We start from the raw sequence: 20,390 nt of genomic DNA, 5'->3' as shown, positions 1-20,390 counted from the left end.
GTACACAATTAATTTAAAAAAAAAAAAAAATCAAATACAACTTTACGAAGAATAAATCTAAAACTTGTTTTACAATTTAAAGTAATATATTAGGATTGTAGCACTATTTAGAAGGCATTTTACTGGCAGTGATTCTGACTCACGGCCACTCTATGTCTTATACAGTAGAACTGAGCCCCATAGGGTCTTCTTGGCCATAATCTTTACGGAAGAAGATCACCAGGCCTTTCTTCTGTGGTGCTACTGGGTGGGTTCCAACTACCAACCTTTAGGTTAGTAGTCAAGCACTTAACCATTTGGGCCACCTAGGGACCTTACTGGCAATTAAATGAATCAAATATAGGTATGTTGCTTACGTTCTGTCTGGGCAACATCCAACTGCATGTATGTACAGGTTCCCTAGGGCTTTTTTTTTTTTAAAAGGGAAAGTAGCTCTCCTTTTGTTTATTATTTCCCCCTAAGGGTTTTAAAGACCCCAAACCCAAAGCCTTGCAGGACTGGACCATGGGTGGGATTCAGGAAGGTGGGGCAGAGGACACGGCGCCAGGCATGGGCTCTTGGGCTTTGTCCGGCAGGCAGGTGGGTGGCATCACCCACTGCCCTCTCAGCTACCACTGCTGCTGCCCGTTCCTCCAGCCTCTGCCAGCAGCTCCGGCAGCAGCAGCGATGAGGACGATCAGGAGTGGGTGTCCATAAGATTTTAACATGGTGTTCGGCCACCGTCCAAATCACCTAATGTCCCGTTTCACAGAATGTACTGTGGACCTTAAGCAACGCATACCTGTATGTAAGAGTAATTTTCACCGCATAAGAAACCTTTCTGCATATATTATTGAGTAAATACAGGCTGAGGCCAGGACACCAGACTTAGGAGTGGGCTGGGACTCAGAGCAGCAGCATGGAAGGATGGTTACCTTGTGTGGGAGGCAGTATCACTGACACTGAAAGTGCTGTTCTCCCTCGTCAGAGGGCTGGAGCCTACTTGGCTCTTGCTGTGGATATCCAAGCTCAGTGAAGACTCGGCTTTCCGGTCCATGCCGTGGCTCTCCGCCTCTAAAGTCCGGTCTGCCAGGGAGATGACTTCACTGGAACTGTGCCACAGGGGTGCCACCTTCTCCTTGCCAGGCCCTGAGCGAGGCGATGATGTGGCAGCCCCCAGGGAGGCTGTGCTGCCGTGGCCGGGGCCGTAGGAGGTGGTGTCGATGCCGCTGTCCGCAGACGTGCCCTGCAGATAGTTATAGCTGCTGAGTTCGGATTCAGTGCGGTCCCCATCATACCACTTCTCGTCACTGTGGGCGCTCGATGCATTGCTGGAGAGGGTATTGCTACTGGAGTGGCTCGAGTAGTGGCTATCAGACTGGAAGGGAAGCAGGATTTACTTAAGTTCACGTTTTGCTTCTTGAACACCAGGAAAAAATAATAGGAAAAACAACACTGTGACATGCATCTGGTTATGGGGTCCTCAAAGCACAAATATTCCAAAGATGACAAGTCAAAGTCAGACAGGGAAGTGCCTGGGAAAATCTGTGACTCTAGATGGCAGAGGGCATATGAAATGTTGCAAAGAATCTACTTTTTGTTATTTCACTTATGATGAAGTTATCAATAGTACTGAGATAATTTTCATGAGGAAAAAACTAAACCGTCATTAAAATGTCCTTCAGATCTTAGTCTTAAAAATAAAAAGGAAATGGCTTGTCCAAAGGACCTATAATTAGAAAGTATGCTTGACTCTAAAAGTAAATAGGGTAGGCTAAGAGTAAATAGGACAGGCTGAATACAAAGCTTAACCTAAAGAGATCTCCTTTCCCTTCCCACTTAGCATGTATTTAGTAGCCAGCTTTATAAGGAGTGTTGCCTCTCTCCAAAGGATGCTTTGAACTCAGGCAAAATATATACAGAGGTGCTGAGACAATTAATTCAATGAGGAAAGAGTAACCTTTTTAACAAATGGTACTGGGACAACTGGATATCCACATGCAAAAGAATGAAGTTGGGCCCATACCAAATATAAATATAAACTCGAAATGAATCTAAGACTGGATGATACAGCTAAAAACTATAAAGCTCTCAGAAGAAAACTTCTTCATGACCTTAGCTTACACAATCTTAGATATGATACCAAAAGTACAAGAAACAAAAGAAAAAGTAGATAATTTGGACTTCATCAAAATTTAAAACTTTTTTGTGTTTCAAATGATAACCTCCAGGAAGTGAAAAGGTAATCCAAAACTGGGAGAAAATATTTGCAAATCGTATCTGACAAGGGACTTGTACAATACAGAATATATATAAAGAACTCTTACAGCTCAGCAATAAAGACAAATAACCCAATGAAAAATGGGCAAAGGACTTGAATGGACATTTCTCCAAAGAAGATACAGAAACGGCCAATAAGCACATGAAAAGATGCTCAACATCATTAGTCATTAGGGAAATGCAAATCAAAACCACAATGAGATACCACTTCACATCCACTAGGAAGGCTATAATCAAAGAAGCAGACAATAACAAACGTTGGCAAGGATGTGGAGAAATTGGAACCCTCATACACTGCTGGTGGGAATGTAAAATGGTGCAGCTGCAATGGAAAACAGTTTGGCAGTTCTTCAAAAAGTTAAACACAGAGTTACCACATGATACAGCAGTTCTACTCTTAGGTATATACCCAAGACACTTAAAAACATGTGTTCATATAAAAACTTTTACATGAATGTTCATAGCTGCACTACTCGTAACAGCCCAAAACTGGAAACCCAAACTTCCATCAACTGATGAACAGATAAGTAAAACATGGTTTTTCTACATAGCGAAATATTATTCAGCCATAAAAAGGTAGGAAGGACTCATGCGTGCTACAACATGGATCCTTGAAAACATTATGCTAAGTGAAAGAAGCAAGATAAAAAAGGCCACATGTTATACGATTCCCTTTTACATGAAGTCTTCAGAGAAGGCAAATCCACAAACAGAAAGTGGATTAGCGGTTGCAGCAATGGGTCAGGGGCAGATGGGAAGTGACTGTTAACGGATACTGGGTTTCTTTTTAGGGTGATACAAATGTTTCTGGAATTAAGATAGTGGTGATGGTTGCCCATTAAAACCACTGACATGTATGCTTTAACGGGGTGAATATTATGGCATGTGAATTATATCTCAATTAAAAAAAAAATTATACAGAACCCTTCATACATAGTGGCTTAGCTGTTCAGAAAGAATATTTTAAAGACTTGACCAAAAACCTCAGAACGGTTAAGTCCCTACTTAAACAAAATACGGGGAAAAAGTAAAGTCTCAAAAGGTATCTGAATAAAATATATTTTAAATTAAAGAGAGGCAGGAAGTCCAGATATTTGGTGGAAAGTAAGGAAACAGAGGAGAGAAGGAATAATGTGTGTTTGTGTATAAACGTATAAATATACTGTGGCTGAGGAAGGAGTGTGCTCTTTACTGGCTGGGGGTAGGGGCATGATGAGGACACTCCAGTTTCACTTTAAAGCAGAAGTCTCTTCTTAAAAAATAAAAATCCCAGTCACTTTAGTGATGTTACCCTAGTTTTCTTCAATAACCATTTTCATATTTGTATGGCAGAACTTCTTTAGCTCTGGATCTAAATAAAAAGCCCCCAGCCACATGTTACAGCAGGGTTGCTGTGAGTTGGAACCAACTTGACAGCACCCAACAACAACAACAACGAGTCCACCTGTGGATTCTGACACACACCTAATTTGCTCTGTTCCTTCCTGTGGTGGGAATATGGTGGTCTACCCCTCCTTAACTAGTCTTCATCGGCTCTCAGCTAGATGCTCTTTTCAAAGAGTCCTACCAGATAGCAATTTATCATTCTCAAAATTCAGTCTTTGGTGTTTACTCTCTCCACAGGCTCAGTCCTGGGCACAAATGGGGAAAAATGTGTTGTAAGGAACCTCGGACCCCCTGTTTTGTGACCACTTTTTCCTCCCTTCCTCCTTGAGGTACCTGAAAAGGACTTCCTTCTTATCAAACTCTTCTCTCAAGAAAGGACTGAAGTCTTAACTCTCTTAGGGCATTTGTAGTTTAAAAAGAAGGAAAGCCAAAACCAAGGAAGTGAAGTCACCAGAATAGACTTCTTGATGTCAGTGAGGAAATGCGTTTGGGAGAGTTTCTTTTGGGGAGCTTTACCAGAAGCCCCTTTCAAGCCATAAGACTAGGAGCTACTCCTACCTGCAATGTAGTGGCTCCCTAAGTATACAGTTCCTGTCACTTTTCTGCTCCCCTATTCTGCTCAGGGGATGATAAAGAAGTCAGAGCAGGGATCCTGGAAAAAGCCAATAATGAGCCTCAGGAATGCACTACAGGGCTTCACAGGCTTTTTGATCTTACGTCTATCTGCAGATCTATCTTTTTTCTTACTTTAATATTAAAATTAGTTTGTACTCCCTGAAGATACACTAGGCAGGGTGTCACATAAGAATTCAAAAAATTTTTTAATCATTTTTACTTTTTGAGTGTTGTAAGGCTTCTGTGCTCTCAAATCTTTGATGAGCTTTAAAAGATTACATGTGTGATATGATTAGGTAAGAGGCCTGGGAGTACACAGCAGAGAGGGGGAACCCACAGACTGGTAATCTACCAAGTCTATCACTTGTGTGGTACGTGGTAACACCACACTTCCACAGCAAGTCTCTCCACCATGCCTAGTACAGGGCTTGGAATACACACACTGGGTGCTCTTTCTCTTTTTCAGCTTCAATATTCATTTCTCTAGAGCAAAACTTATGCTGGCCCCTTAAAACTATCCTGAGCATCTTATATGTTCGTTACATAATCCAAAATGCGGTATTTCCTCATCCTGTCAAGTGACATGAATATAAACACACAAACCAGTGAAGAGACAGGCCAAGGAAATCAACTGCATTCAAAAGGAAAATGGTAACTTCTTATTTCCCATTCTACCTGTAAGTGGTAAGGTAATTATGTATCACTACGTAAAAGCATAAAAAGGCATGCCACTATGGAAGATAAGAGAAGTCACTGAGGGGAGTTTAGGGGAAGTTGTTCCCTTGACCGATACGCCAACCAGATCTCGTGCTTGCTATTGTGTAAGCAAATGAATTTAATTTCCAGTGCTTTTCTATTCCTAGCATTTTATGATTGGATCAGGTGGCTTTCCAACCAGATCACCCAGACCTATGCAGGGGGCAGGTGCCTATCAAAGAGGAATTACAATTTATCTGAAAACACCCTGAGGGCCTTGGCCGTAGACATTCCAGCAAACGCCCGACCTCTGCCAGGATGTCTTCCTCTCTGACCATGCAGAGTAAACAGCAGTGTGGACCTCTATCATTTTCACACTGCAAAGAAGGCACATTGCTAGGAAGCTACTGATTTCATAACTTTACACTTAACTTACATGCCCTTGCTTGTTTGGAGACAAATGAACCACTGGATCCTGCCGCATCAATCTCCCACTGGGGCTCTCTCGGAAAGCTGGCAGTACCTTTGATACTGCTGGGAGGTGGCACGTTGGCTCTGGAATACAGCACAGGACATTATGGCGCAGGCACTAAATCGATACAAGCACACGCTGACAAATGAAGACGGCCTGCCATTGCATCTTTCAGTTCACTGACCAGCAAACTCTGAATTTCAGCAATAAGCTTGTTGAAAGTTTACACAATAGACAGCATGTCAGAAACTAAGTGCTTGATGGATAAAGCTTGCAGCTGGTGACAATGTGTCACGTCATACACATTAGCACAGCCAAGTACCACCAAACCAAAGCCCATGAACAATGCGGCAGAGTCTGGAATCAACTTTTGGTTTGGGAAGGTTTAAAATATATGGTTTAAACTTAGGAAATTCATTCATCACAAAGTTTGGCTACCCTAGCTTTGTCTACATTACCTAGACAGGCATGGATGCAATCACATGTTACTTACCATGACACTTTGGAAATATTTTACCTGTATATTCATGCTGCTCGAGGACAAAAGAATTGAAATCCTGAGGTCCTCTATAACTGTAAGCTAAGCACAACAGAAAAGACACACAGCAACTAGTTTACTTAAAACAATTGCTTCCTTTGGGACTCCAAGCTGGCATTAAGATGGGGTTCCAAAGGTGAAAGATCAGCGATTTACCCTCTTTAACACACCTACAGCTAACAGCAACAATTCTGGACTTCTACAATACACTTCCTAACACGTAAGGACTGGGCGACACACTCTTATTCTGACTCTCAGCTACTTCCAAAAGCAGAGAGGCAGAAAATCCAACCAGGGAGATGAGTGAGCCAATCATGCAAGATAAACTCCTTCTCTCCACTGTCAGTGGGGTGCCGGTTCATGACACACTGATGCACAAAGAAAAGGAGATCTAGCTAACAAATAAGAAATCTTCTCAATGTCCTCGGTTGGTGAACTGCAAGTTGTCAGAGAATTTTGTTCTTACAAATTGAGTGTAAAAAGTCCAGTCCTTTACACACTCTAGTGTATTGAGTAAGGAAAACTTAGCAATTACTTTCCTTGAATTCTCCTTAGCATGTTTTATATCAACTAAGCCCCTGATTTCTTCTGATGTGTCAACTGCAGAAACCTGGGTTATTCTTCTGTAATGCTGGGATAGCAGAAATTATAAACATTTATTTTATTTTAACACATCCCAAGCCTTAAACTTTGGGATGGAGAAAGGCTACCGCTTATAGGCTATGGTTGAAAAGGTTTCTCTGGCAAGCTTTTAATAAGGAGTATCTTATTAAAAAAAAAAAAAAAAAAAGGTATACTTTCTGAGGATGAACAAATGTATTAAAACGATTAATCCATGTTAATTTGAGGGTCTTATCTATTAAGAGTGGGATGCCACTAAGCGAAAATGGATACCAGGAATAAAAGACCAAGAGGGTGTTTTACGTGAAAGAATGAATACGGGTCTAAGACCAACCTCATAATTACCCTTTCTAATCCCAAGATACATTTTCATGCCTCTTATGACTTCGTGGAAGTGGGACGTGTGACACTGTATGGGTTACAAAGGGTTTGCTGGCAGCTTTGTTCAAAGCCTGCACCGGGAGCCAAAAAAAGCTGCTAAAGTCATGCTGAACAAGGGATCCTTTCTACATGTGGCGTTACCATCTCAACAGTATCAAAACATATGGGATTAAAAACATTCTGTCAAGAGCAGAACAGCAGAGCCATACACGCTCAGGTTTTCTGTGTTGGGGGTGGACGGGATGAGAGTGGGGGCTGACAGATGGCTTCAGTAACCAGGCACATTGCGGGGAAGTGACTGAAGCAACGCATGTCTCTAGGACCTAAGAATTACATTTCTCTCCCTCAGCTCCATCTTAGCTCACTCCCATCTCCCCTCCCTTTTACGTCCATGGTTAGTGCGTTCACGCAGGCAACGTCATTAATACAGGACAAGACAATGGATTTGGAGAGAAGGTAAAAAGATGGGTCTTTGTCCTAGAAGCTTATCTTTTTCAGCCCTAAAATTTACTTTATTTAATGCCACAAGATGGTAATGTTATTAGAGATAAGACGAAGGAAAAAAAACAAACAGTTCAGATTCAAGTCCCTGATGTTAATACCAAATCCCCATACTACTGTGTTCAAGCTTTATCTTGTTCCATGGCAAAATATGATGTCAACTAGTGTTATGGTGTCACCATACAACTACATACATAGAGAGGAAGGACTATAAGCCAGAAATCCAAGGGAGGGCTCACTAAGGCAAATCTTTCCATCCAGCTGCTATACGCTGCTAAGCCACTGCCTCAGCTGACAGCTAAATAGCACGGTGCAAAGGAAAAAAAAAAAACACATAATGGAGAAGATTCTCACCACACTACAGATGTGACTAAAAAATAATTATCTTTTCTACTTCGTACATTAAAAAAAAATTTTTTTTAACTCAATATTATGAATACCAACGAGCATTTAAAGTAGGCAAAAAAAAAAAAAAAAAAAAAGGAAAAACGAGGGGGAAGGAGGTACTCAGGAAAGATTTGGTAGTCCTGCTTTGGGCCTTGGAGCTGAAAATATGTCCTTTCTAGTTTTAAATACAGGGTCACCTAAGATTCCCTGGCTCAGGGCTTATTTGTGCTTTTTCTAATAAATAATGTAACAGATTTAATTCTATTTCTTTATTAACTAGGGCTCTATTGTATAACAGGATGCTTTGATGATATCAAGAGGTGGCCAAAGTCACCTTGTGGGAAAAGCAACTTGAGTTTTGTAGAAGTTACTTACCCATCTGGTCAGCAATGCTGTCCTCACTCCTTTGCCAGCTGGGTGTGGATTTTCCGCTGCCGCCGATATCTGACTGGGTATTCTGCCTGTCAATGGAGGCTGGGGATCTGCGGCTCACTCCAAACCTGTGGCGGGTGCCCCCAACAAAGGCAAAGAAGACTTCAGAGGCCCCTCCAGAAGGGCAGGTATTCCTGGAGGTAGTGGACTAAATTCTAACCATGGGTACTGCTAGGAGTGTCTGCTTACATATCTGTACTTTTATACGCATCCATGTGCCTGTGTACATAGGTGTAGAAATGTATATGCAGTGGTCAATACACATCGCTCTATTTGTTTACAAAAGTATGTAGACAATGTATGTAAATTGTAAATAAGAGTAGGAGCCGTTAGGACTGAGCTAACCTATGTAGACAAAATCTTCTAGGCCTTGCAGAACCAAGTTCAGACTGTCACTTGCAGCCAAAGGAAAGCATTTTATAAGCTCAATGTTCTACATATATTTCCCAATAGATGCATTTTAGGGGCTTGTTTTTCTTATCTCAGTAGTTTACTACATCATTAAGTCATTCATTCTTGAAACAAATATTTTCTGAGCAGTTGCTCTATGGTCTGAAACACAAAGATTCTTATCATATATAAAAAAATATATATACATATACATATATACAAATTTTTAATTGCCTTTGGGAAGGGCCATTTGGAAGTAAGTAAACTGGCATATATGAAGGCAAATGCCTTCTTCTGGGAAGAACATGTAACTACTTAATGAGCCAGTTTTACTTTCCCTGTGGAGAACACTAGTACATGCTTAATTAAAGCATGCACCTTGATTAGCAATATCAGCAAAGTAAACGTGGACCATCCGTGAAAAAGGGACAGCACGTGAAACCCAAACATTCATGTGGAAATTTACAAACTTAATGTGTGTTTACCAAAGAATTTATGAGTAACCTACACAATAAAAGATGAAATAGGGCCTGAATTAATCGATGCATGTGGTGGGTGTCTTACTTGCTAGAGACTGATAAACACACGGGCAGGCAGGAGGTGGTGTAATGGAAAGAGCACAGGATTAGGAGCAGCAAGACCTGGGACTAAATCCCAACTCCACCATCCAAAGTGACCCTGAGCAAAGTCACCCAACATTCTGCCTCTGTTTCCTTAACTATAAAATGGTAATTCAATTATATGGACCCAAGGAAAACATCTATATAAAAGCATTTGCAAACTAGAAAATCCTATAAAATATCTAATATCATAATGAAACTCCTATTACAGCATCTCACTCCTTATTTTACACAAATAATATTAATTTATATAAACAATCATGAGGCTCACTCAACAAAGTCACTGATCTATACTGAGGTAGCCAGTACTATAGCAAAAAAACTTGATTCATAAAAACTTCAGTACAAGTGCTCATCAAAAAAATTTTCCCAAATTATGCTTTTTGCCATCCCTTCCCCAAGCAAAATCCTTGTTCAGCTGAGGGCAGTGAACATCCTCAAACTGGCCCTATGATTCTCTTCTAAATCTGCACTAAAAACCTCAAGTAAAAAAAAAAAAAGGGCATGGAGATGAAAGTTAGCAATGGATTCTAACCTTGCTTTTATTTTTTGTAGCAGTTCATAGAAACTAAAGATAACTTTTTAACTTCTATGTTTGAAACTGAACGTTTTTTTTGGCTGTTTTCAAATAAACAATATAACTCTCTTTAAATTTTACGCTGAGAGACATTTTCACCCAAAGGACTTTTAACTTCAGCACACACACACACGCACACACACCCATTTACTTTGCCCAGAATATGGGTGTAAAAAGATCCTGTCCTTGAGAAGCTCAGACAAAACTTGTTCCTCCTGTTGAAGAGTTTAATTGTACCTTTTTTGGAGGAGCACTCAGTAGTTTAAGAGTCACAATTCAGACTGGAATGGTTGTTAAGTAATCATTTGGCTGATGCCTGGGACACGTTTACAGCATCTTAAGTCTCTGCTTAAATACGTCCAGTGAGTAAGAACTCTCGGCTTCGTGAGGCAGTCACTCCTCTCCAGGGCAGTCTGACGGCTTTGAAATATCTTCCTCCAATGGGCTGGAATCTTCTCTATACCTTTCATTTATTGGTCTTAGTTGCCCTCACAGAGTTTAATCCCTCATCTAAAAGCACACTCTTCTGAACTGGAAGAAAGCTATCACGCCCTCCTCACCTCAATCATTTTCGTCTTCAGGTTAGACATCCTCAGGATGTTCTCACATCACAGTCTCTGAACTGTCCATTTACCCAGTCCTTTTCCTCCTCTGGATGTCCCCTGCCTAGTCAACATTCCCCAAAGTGTGAGGCCCCAAAAGAAATCTCCAAGGATGGTAGAAAGAGTCCTTGTCTTCTAAACAGTTGCTGCCTTTTAACTACCTCTGATGCCCATCCCAACCTTGTGCAGGTGTGTTTTTCCTCCACTTGAGTAGAGCAGGTATTACTAATCACCCTATTAAATTTCACCTTTCAACTGGTTTGGATAGTCTTAATGTCCCCACCCCATGGAGCAGGCAGGCACACATCATATAGACACTGAGCCCGTGAAGTGGAGGGAGGACAACAAAACAGCTCATTACATTTCTGGACAAAAATTCTATCATTAACCTATAATTATTAGGTCCTGCTGTTGAGCTTCTGAAACTTCAACACGAACAAGTTTGCAGCAGACTATGTACACTCCCGCCTCACTGTCAACCGGTACACAGTCATTTTCACTGGGTAAGCTGTAGAGTAGATACATTCATTTTTCCCTTGGTAGCTTTGGGACTAACCCTGGCCCACAGGCAGCACGTGAATCAGCCAGTGAACTGCTGTGGCTTGGATCACTGATACAGACAACAACTGCTTGGAATATAGAGGGAAACGCTGTATCACCATCTTATAAAAGATCACTCAAGGTAAAAATAATAATAATAATGTTACACAATATGGCCAATAACCACTGGGTAACCTCATAAACAATGGGGAACCCTCAACACCACCTGCAGTAGGTTTAGTCATTAAGCACCAGAATGAACAGCTACTGACTCATTAAAAAAAAATTTTGCAGCATGGCATTGGAACCATGTTTCTAACATTAATATTCACCAAAACATCAATGTTTCAACTCAGATTTTAGGTACACATTCAAAGTCTGTCACACGCATGAGAAGACAAGGGTCCCCAGCTCAACTGTGTTTCATCGCTGTACCAACACTTCAGTTGCAATGAATTCTTATCTTTGAAGTCAAACCAGGCCATTTAAAAATCCGTTAATTAAAATAGGAAATAACTAGTTGGGCTGGTGGTGTGATATAATGATATAATGATACTTAACTCAAAACCTTTTGCAGGGACTCATGAATAAGCTGAATTTTTTTGCCTTAATTGTAACTGAAGTAATTAAAATAAGAAATGTGCATTTTAGACAGGCTACCAAGGGAATCCTGGGGGAGACAGCAGAGTAGGGGAAACCACATGTTAGAGAGGATTCATTACCTACTTTCTGCTAACATAAACATTTAGCAACAACAACAAAATAATATTTAATAGGTGTAAAAACCAACAGAATGCTATAAACCCACTGCAGTGAGTCGATTCCGACTCAGCGACTCCATAGGGCTTCCAAGACTATAACCTTTACGGAAGTAGACTGCCACACCTTCCCCCCCAGGAGCCTCTGGTGCTTTCGAACCGCTGACCTTTCAGTTGGCAGTTGATTGCTTTAACTACTGTGCCACCAGGGCGCCTACAGAATGCTATGGGAAAGAAATACTCATTCGGAGGGTATGTTTAGTACGTATACTTATTTTATGACACTGTGATATATCAAGAAAGTGATCGAATCATGTATCCATGTGTTAAAGATATACTTGGGGAAAAATCAGAGTAGAGATAAGACTTTTCAAACCACCTCACACTGGAGTTTCAAATGGTTCGAGTTCTTAGTCAAGTTCCTGAGAAAGAAGCCCCAGCATGAAGTCTTGGTGGTCCTTTCATACTTCCTCTTCCTCGGGGCAAAGGCAGCTTAGTGCACCATGTAATGTTTTGCTGCTAATTACTTCTCAGCTTCAGACATTTCTTTTTTTTTTTTTTTTTGTCCTTTTAGTAGCCTCTAAAATCATGTACATTTAGCATTTTACTTTGTAAGTTTTGTCAGAGGCAAATAGTTACTTTTGGGTATTTAGTCTTTTAAAGAAAGATTAAAAAAAAAAAAAAAAACCCCACAGGCTGAAATCACAGAAGACTTCTAAGTGTGAGAAAAATAATTTTAAGCTCTGAATGTGATTATTATTTCCAACCACTGCCAGTAGCACACTGCTGAGTCCATGTCGGAGGAAACTAAGAAGGGACCGAATCCGTACTATGAAACTAAACGTAGGCAATGAAGAAACTGATGCCATTTGATTTCTCCGCCTCGAGACCTCAGAGACTAGACAATGATAAACTTCCTAGGAAGTGCTTTGAATCACTCATTAAAACATTTTTCTGTCTGGAATAGTAACCACATTGTCCCATTTATTCTTTTCTAAATTGTTCAAGGCTAGCTGAATGGAAATCATTTTACATGTCTGACAGCTGAAAGACAGCGGACAACGGGGCAAACGCATACCTACCCTTCTGGCATGGACTTCTGTCTGTAAGTGCCCCCACCAGAGCCAGTCTCGCTGGATGAAGATAGGTTGCTAGGGGAGTTACGGCACTGCTGGGATCTTGCTAAAGCGATGGATGAGACCGTCACATAGATGTCTGAACCAGGAGACAGTCTGCATGTGCAAACCAAAAACATGACGTCAACAGTTCAAAGGGAAAATTCCAAGGCAATGCCTGATGGATAACATTATATAAATACTACAAAGGTAGCAACTTCATGGCAATAGTGAAAATGAAGCCAGCTGGAAGCCTACAAAAGAAACTTGCCTATAAACCTACTCCCTAGGGAACAGCTGGAAAATTGCCTTGAAGGGGTGAGGGGCGGGAGGTGGAGGGGTGTCAAAAAATAACAAGAAAAAAAAAGTAGAAAACATGGATGCTTCCAAAAGCTGGCAGAATTCAACTGGCTGAATTGCTTGCGCTGTCTGCTAACATGGCAGAGCAGAGGGTAAAGTAAACCCAAGTGATACTAACACAGCAATTCATTCCAATTTTTCACACCATTTGTCTAGAGTGTATGACCCCAGTGACTCTGGTACATTCTTAGTATGCTTCTTTGTTTTCCAATTTTACTACTAAAAGCCAGGAATGAATATTCAGATTTTGCTATTTAGTATTTACAAATTAGGTAGATAGTAATTGTTGTTTGGTGCCATTAAGTCGGTTCCGACTCACAGAGACCCTGTGGACAACAGGACGAAACACTGCCTGGTCCTGCGCCACCCACACAATCATTGCTATGCTGGAGCCCATTGTTGTAGCCACTGTGTCAGTCCATCTCACCGAGGGTCTTCTCCTTTTTCACTGACCCTCTACTTTACCAAGTATGATGTCCTTTTCCAGGGGCTGGTCCCTCCTGGTAAGAGTTCCAAAGTATGTGAGATGAAATCTCGCCATCCTTGTTTCTAAGGAACGTTCTGGCTGTACTTTTCCAAGACAGATCTGTTTTTTGATAATAACATCACCATATAAAACTTCCTTGAAAAAATATTGTGAACTGCAGTTGTTGAATTTAATTGGAATTAATGAATTTAGGTAACATCACATTAGAAGTGTGCTCCACAGCCACCCGCTATATCTATTTCTAAAACTATGGATTCTTTATGCTGCTTACTGGCTCTTGAGACAAAAATCAGAGCTTTGCAGTCAAGACAGACATGTATTTTGTTCCTCTAGTATGGAAATGGGCAACTGCTAGGATATCAATAAGTGACGCTGGCAACTGTGAAAAGGTGTAAACTTAACCTTAGTAACAATGATATTTTATATCAAAAGTGGATGCTGAAACAGAAGAACTTATGTTGGACTTCATTAAAAAAAAAAAAAAATGCCCTGCAAAGGACGGTTAAGAAAATGAAAAGACAAGCTACAGACTGGCAGAAAATATCTGCAAAATACTTATCTGATAAAGGACTTGTATCCAAAATATACAAAGAGTTCTTAACAACAATAAGAAAAGAAAACACTCAATTAAAAAGTAGACAGACACCTCACCAAAGAAGGTACAGGGACAGCAAATAAGCATACAAAAAGATGCCCAACATCCATGTCATTAAAAACCAAAACTGAACCCATTGCCGTCGAGTTGATTCCCAACTGCAAATTGCAAAAATAATGAAATACCACATACACCTATTGGAATGGCTAAAATCCCAAACACTGACAACACCAAATGCTGACAAGGACGTGTGGATCAACAGGAACTTCCATTCGTTTCACATGGAATGCAAATTGTACAACCACTTTGGAAGACAGTCTGGTAACTTCTTACAAAGCTAAACATAGGCTTGCCATATAATCCAACAACTGCACTCAAGCTTTTAGGTATTTACCCAAATGAGCTAAAAACTTCCATTCACACAATAACCTGCACATGAATGTTTACAGCAGCTTTATTCATAATTGTCAAAAACTGGAAGGCGAATGGATAAACAAAACTATAGTACATCCATACAATGGAATATTATTTAGAGATAAAACAGAATGAGCTATCAAGCTACAAAAAGACATGTAGAATCCTCGAATGCATATTTCTAAGTTAAGGGAGCCAGTCTGAAAAAGCTACATACATACTGTATGATTCCAACTATGTGACCCTCTAAAAAATAGAGACTGTAAAATAAAAGTCATTGGTTGCCAGGTTGCCAAGAGTCCAGGTGGAAGAGTAGGAAAGGTAAACTGATACAGCCCAGGGGATTTTTAGGGCAGTGAAACTACTCTGCATGATACTGTAACGGTAGATACATGACACATTTGTCAAAACTCACAGAAATGCACTCACACACAGTGAAGCCTAATGTATGGGAAGTCTTTGAACATTCTGTTCAATTTTTCTGTAAACCTAAAGCTGCTCTAAAAAATACAGTCAAATAAATAAATAAAGCCTATTAATGATTAAAGAAAAAGAAGGAATTGCAGCCACAACTCATTTGACTCCTGTCGCAGGGCAGGTCATTTCCATTTTAAAACCAGTCCTCTTGATTCTAAGTCTACTGCACTCTTCACTAAACTGCTGCTGTCCCCTAGAGAAGGCTGGGTTTTCTTAGTAAGACGTTTTACAATTGATCTGTATGGCCAAACGATTTTGCACATAAAGGAATCATCTTCAAGTCAAAGTTCTGAAGCCTTGGGCCAGAACTTGGTTTACCAGAATATGGCAGTTTCCTACAGTGAACCTATCTATCTGTGTACGTACGGTAGCAGGGGCAGGTACAAGAAACTGACAGAAGGGATAACAGAATCTCACTGGGGAGCCTTTCTAATAGAAAAAAAACCAAGAATAGATACTAAAAAACATGATTTCCTAATTCAGCCATACCCAAGAACCAGATCTAACTACAGAGCCCAGACTTCCATCTCTAGCCACAAACCTGTTACCTCCAGTTGTCACCTGGATATCTCTATTAAACCCTCACCAGCAAATCAAATCAAACCTCTTATAACCTGTTTCTCCTCTGCCCCACACAGCAATGCCCCAAACCTGTTCTTTCTATATTCATTATCTCACTGTTCATGACCAAAACCAAGCTAAATATCCTGAGCTCAGTTTCTACTCGTCCTCCTGGTGGCGTAGTGGTTAGAAGCTACAACTGATAACCAAAAGGTCAGCAGTTCGAATCCACCAGGCACTCCTTGGAAACCCTACGGGGCAGTTCTATTCTGTCCTTTAGGGTCGCCACGAGTCAGAATCAACTTGACAGCAATCGGTTTTTTTTTTTGTTTGTTTCCTTCTTCATCTTCTACAGTCAACTACTATTTACTGAACAGAAACTGTGTGCTGGCCACCGTGTGTACTGGCATTTAAAACACAAACAAAAAGAAGATAACCGGTCTCCCACCTGCTGATTTTCCTCTAAATTCTCTCATCTCAGCCTGGATCAGTAGTACCACAGTTCCCTAACTGGTCTCCTGACTCAGTCTCTCTCCACCTGATCTCTCCAATACCCCACTACAATCCATCTTCCAAGTCACCTGACTGCTAAAAGCCTCTCCATAGCCGCCTTTGCCTACAGGATAGAAAACCACATCTCTAGCGCTCTCTTCAAGGCCTTAAACCATCTGACCCGAGCTTTCCTCAACTCCATCCCCTTAATGCCTCCATGCTCTCTACATTCTGGACACATCTAGTATGTCCCAGTTCTCAGACTTTGCCGTGATATTCATATCTGTATTCATCTTGTCCCCTCTGCCTGGAATATCTTTTTCCCTTTTTACTCGTACAACATCCTTTTTCTCCAAAGCCTCATTCCAACATCACATCTCTGAAGTTATATATTACGCAGAATCTCCTCAAATACCATTACAAGTCTGTTCTTTGCACCATTACAGCACATCAAAGACTGGAGACTAGTTAGCTTTACATAAGTCCATCTCCCCAACTAGATTCTGTCCTTATGGAGCACGGCTAAGTCTTATTTATTTTACATCCCCAAGTGCTTAAGACATGCTTATTTAATGAAGGAGAATCCCTGTTGGTACTGTAGAAAATGTAGATAGGTTCAAGACAAGATCCCACAGTTGTACCAGGTGCCCCAAAGTCATGAGTTCTCAGCCATGGTGGATCTAGATCAGTTGACAAATGGTTACTAATAGCAAAGTGCCACAATTTGTGAATACTTTACTCAGTACAATTATAACAGATTCAAAGTTAACAAGCTCACTTAAATGTGAGGAAAAGGGACGAAGTTACAGGTGGAAGAGTTATGTACAAGCCCAGTTATACTTGTAAATATCATCAGTCTCACACGTAATGGTGAGAGAATGTGCTGAAAATGTCTGTGTTAGGTAGTATGAAATGGGGCAAATAAGAAGACTTAGGATGCTATTCTCTGATGGGATGCAATAAGAAGCTAGGGAAAGCAGTGGTGTTCCTTAACTTTTCCAATTATCATTGCCACCCCTGTTATTGCTACACCAAAACCAAACAAACCAAACCCATTGCCACTGAGTAAATTCCAACTTGCAGCGACCTTACAGGCTAAGAGTCGAACTTCCCCATAGGATTTTCAAGGTTGTAATCTTTATGGAAGCATACTGCCACATCTTTCTTCCATGGAGCAGCTGATGGGTTCAAACCACTGACCTTTTGGTTAGCAGATGAGTGTTTAACCATGCCACCATGGCTCCTTATTGCTACACATATTCAGAGAAATATAGGCTAGCCCCACAGCTGGCATCCTCATTTAGATGCCAGGGCAAAAGAGTGGAGTATGTGTGTGGCAGCTATGGCTACGTAAGAGGTTAGTGGGGTCTTGGAACATCAGCTCATGCCTAGTTTGTGTAATGTGTTTCAATAAGACAAAGACATCTCTTCAAGTTCTCACTGTTTATTCTGGAGGAATTGGAATGGTACTAGAGTGAGGAGGAATCGGGGGAGTAGGTAGCTAGAAGAAAGCGAGGTAAGGTTTAAGGAACAGCATGAATCCAAATCTAACAAGATACGATACTCCTTTCTTTCTTAGAGTCTGGCTTTTCCATGCATCTAAAAGAGAAAAACTTCAAATATAGCTTCATTTGCAGTTGCTTTGATTTCTTAAGGACCCCTGGTGGTGCAGTGGTTAAAGTGCTCGGCTACGAACTAAAAGGTTGGCAGTTCGAACCCACCAGTGGGAGAAAGATGTGGCAGTCTGCTTCTGTAAAGATTTACAGACGTGGAAACCCTATGGGGCAGTTCTACTCTGGCCCATAGGGTGGTTATGTCTCAGGATAGACTCAACAGCAATGGGTTTGTTTGTTTGATTCTGGCTAATTTTTTTTTTTTATGATTTTTATTGTGTTTTAAGTGAAAGTTAACAAATCAAGTCAGTCTCTCACACAAAAACCCATCTACACCTTGCTAACCCCCACCCCGCAAAAAAAAAAAAAACGAACAAAAAAAACCCAGTGCCGTCGAGTTGATTCCGAGTCATAGCAACCCTATAGGACACCTTGCTACCTGCTCTTCCCCTAATGAGACAGCCCGCTATCTCCCTCCACTCTCTCTTTTTGTGTCCATTTCGCCAGCTTCTAACCCCCTCCACCCTCTCATCTCCCCTCCAGGCAGGAGATGCCAACATAGTCTCAAGTGTCCACCTGATCAAAGAAGCTCACTCCTCGTCAGCATCCCTCTCCAACCCACTGTCCAGTCCAACCCACGTCTGAAGAGTTGGCTTCGGGAATGGTTCCTGTCCTGGGCCAGCAGAAGGTCTCGGGGCCATGACCACCAGGGTCCTTCTAGTCTCAGTCAGACCATTAAGTCTGGTCTTACGAGAATTTGGGGTCTGCATCCCACTGCCCTCCTGCGCCCTCAGGGGTTCTCTGTTGTGTTCCCTGTCAAGGAAGTCATCGCTTGTAGCCGGGCACCATCTAGTTCTTCTGGTCTCAGGATGATGTAGTCTCTGGTTCATATGGCCCTTTCTGTCTCTTGGGCTTGTAATCGCTTTGTATCCTTGGTGTTCTTCATTCTCCTTTGATCCAGGTGGGTTGAAACCAATTGATGTATCTCAGATGGCTGCTTGCTAGCGCTTAAGACCCCAGATGCCACTCTTCAAAGTGGGATGCAGAATGTTTTATTAGATTTTATTATGCCAATTGACTTAGATGTCCCCTGAAACCATGGTCCTCAGACCCCTGCCCCTGCTATGCTGGCCTTCAAAGCATTCAGTTTATTCAGGAAACTTCTTTGCTTTTGGTTTAGTCCAATTGTGCTCACCTCCCCTGTACTGTGTGCTGTCTTTCCCTTCACCTAAAGTAGTTCTTATCTACTTTCTAATCAGTAAATACCCCTCTTCCAACCTCCCTCCCTTCCCCCTTTTGTAACCACAAAGTAATGTTTTCTTCTCAGTTTGAACTATTTCTCAAGTTCTTATAATAGTGGTCTTATACAATATTTGTCCTTTTGCAACTGACTAATTTCACTCAGCATAATGCCTTCCAGGTTCCTCCATGTTATGAAATGTTTCACAGATTCCTCACTGTTCTTTATCGATGCGTAGTATTCCATTGTGTGTGAATATACCGTAATTTATTTATCCATTCATCCATTGATGGGCACCTTGGTTGCTTCCATCTTTTTGCTATTGTAACAGTGCTGCAATAAACATGGGTGTGCATATATCTGTTCATGTAAAGGCTCTTATTTCTCTAGGATATATTCCAAGGAGTGGGATTGCTGGATCATATGGTAGTTCTATTTCTAGCTTTTTAAGGAAGCGCCAAATCGATTTCCAAAGCGGATGTACCATTTTACGTTCCCGCCAGCAGTGTGTAAGTGTTCCAATCTCTCCACAGCCTCTCCAACATTTATTATTTTGTGTTTTTTTTTTTTTATTAATGCCAGTCTTATTGGAGTGAGATGAGATCTCATTGTAGTTTTGATCTGCATTTCTCTAATGGCTAATGATCGTGAACACTTCCTCATATATCTGATAGCTACCCGAATGTATTCTTTCGTTAAGTGTCTATTCATATTTTTTGCCCATTTTTTAATTGGGTTGTCTTTTTGCAGTTGAGTTTTTGCAGTATCATGTAGATTTTAGAGATCAGGCGCTGATCAGAAATGTCATAGCTAAAAACTGTATCCCAGTCTGTAGGTAGTCTTTTTACTCTTTTGGTGAAGTCTTTGGATGAGCATAGGTGTTTGATTTTCAGGAGCTCCCAATTTTCTAGTTTTTCTTCTACATTCTTTATAATGTTTCATATACTGTTTATGCCATGTATTAGGGCTCCTAACGTTGTCCCTATTTTTTCTTCCATGATCTTTATTGTTTTAGATTTTATATTTAGATCTTTGATCCATTTTGAGCTCCTTTTTGCACATGGAGTGAGGTATGGGTGTTTTATTTCTTTGCAGATGGATATCCAGTTATGCCAGCACCATTTGTTAAAAAGACTGTCTTTTCCCCATTTAACTGTTTTGGGGCCTTTGTCAAATATCAGCTGCTCGTATGTGGATGGATTTATGTCTGGATTCTCAATTCTGTTCCATTGGTCTATGTATCTGTTGTTGTACAATGGCT

The 20,390-nt window shown here is 40.9% G+C and overlaps 1 protein-coding gene across 19 annotated transcripts in view; it reads right to left on the bottom strand.

The window, feature by feature from the left end:
- The window catches only part of SIPA1L1 (signal induced proliferation associated 1 like 1), a 412,099-nt gene that overhangs the window by 29,426 nt on the left and 362,283 nt on the right, over positions 1-20,390 (bottom strand). For 17 of the 19 annotated variants that reach the window (XM_049898770.1, XM_049898772.1, XM_049898754.1 and 14 more), the window contains 4 exons: positions 12,858-13,007; positions 8,232-8,356; positions 5,393-5,511; positions 915-1,357 (listed from right to left, as the gene is read on the bottom strand). In XM_049898770.1, coding sequence (XP_049754727.1) covers positions 915-1,357; positions 5,393-5,511; positions 8,232-8,356; positions 12,858-13,007 — 837 coding nt within the window. The remainder of the gene's footprint in view (positions 1-914; positions 1,358-5,392; positions 5,512-8,231; positions 8,357-12,857; positions 13,008-20,390) is intronic. The other 2 variants (XM_049898768.1, XM_049898769.1) reach the window with 2 other exon arrangements.

Source organism: Elephas maximus, chromosome 10 (genome assembly GCF_024166365.1).
Source record: "Elephas maximus indicus isolate mEleMax1 chromosome 10, mEleMax1 primary haplotype, whole genome shotgun sequence".
In the NCBI taxonomy this organism is placed as follows: domain Eukaryota; kingdom Metazoa; phylum Chordata; class Mammalia; order Proboscidea; family Elephantidae; genus Elephas; species Elephas maximus.
This window is presented reverse-complemented; position numbering and strand designations above follow the sequence as displayed.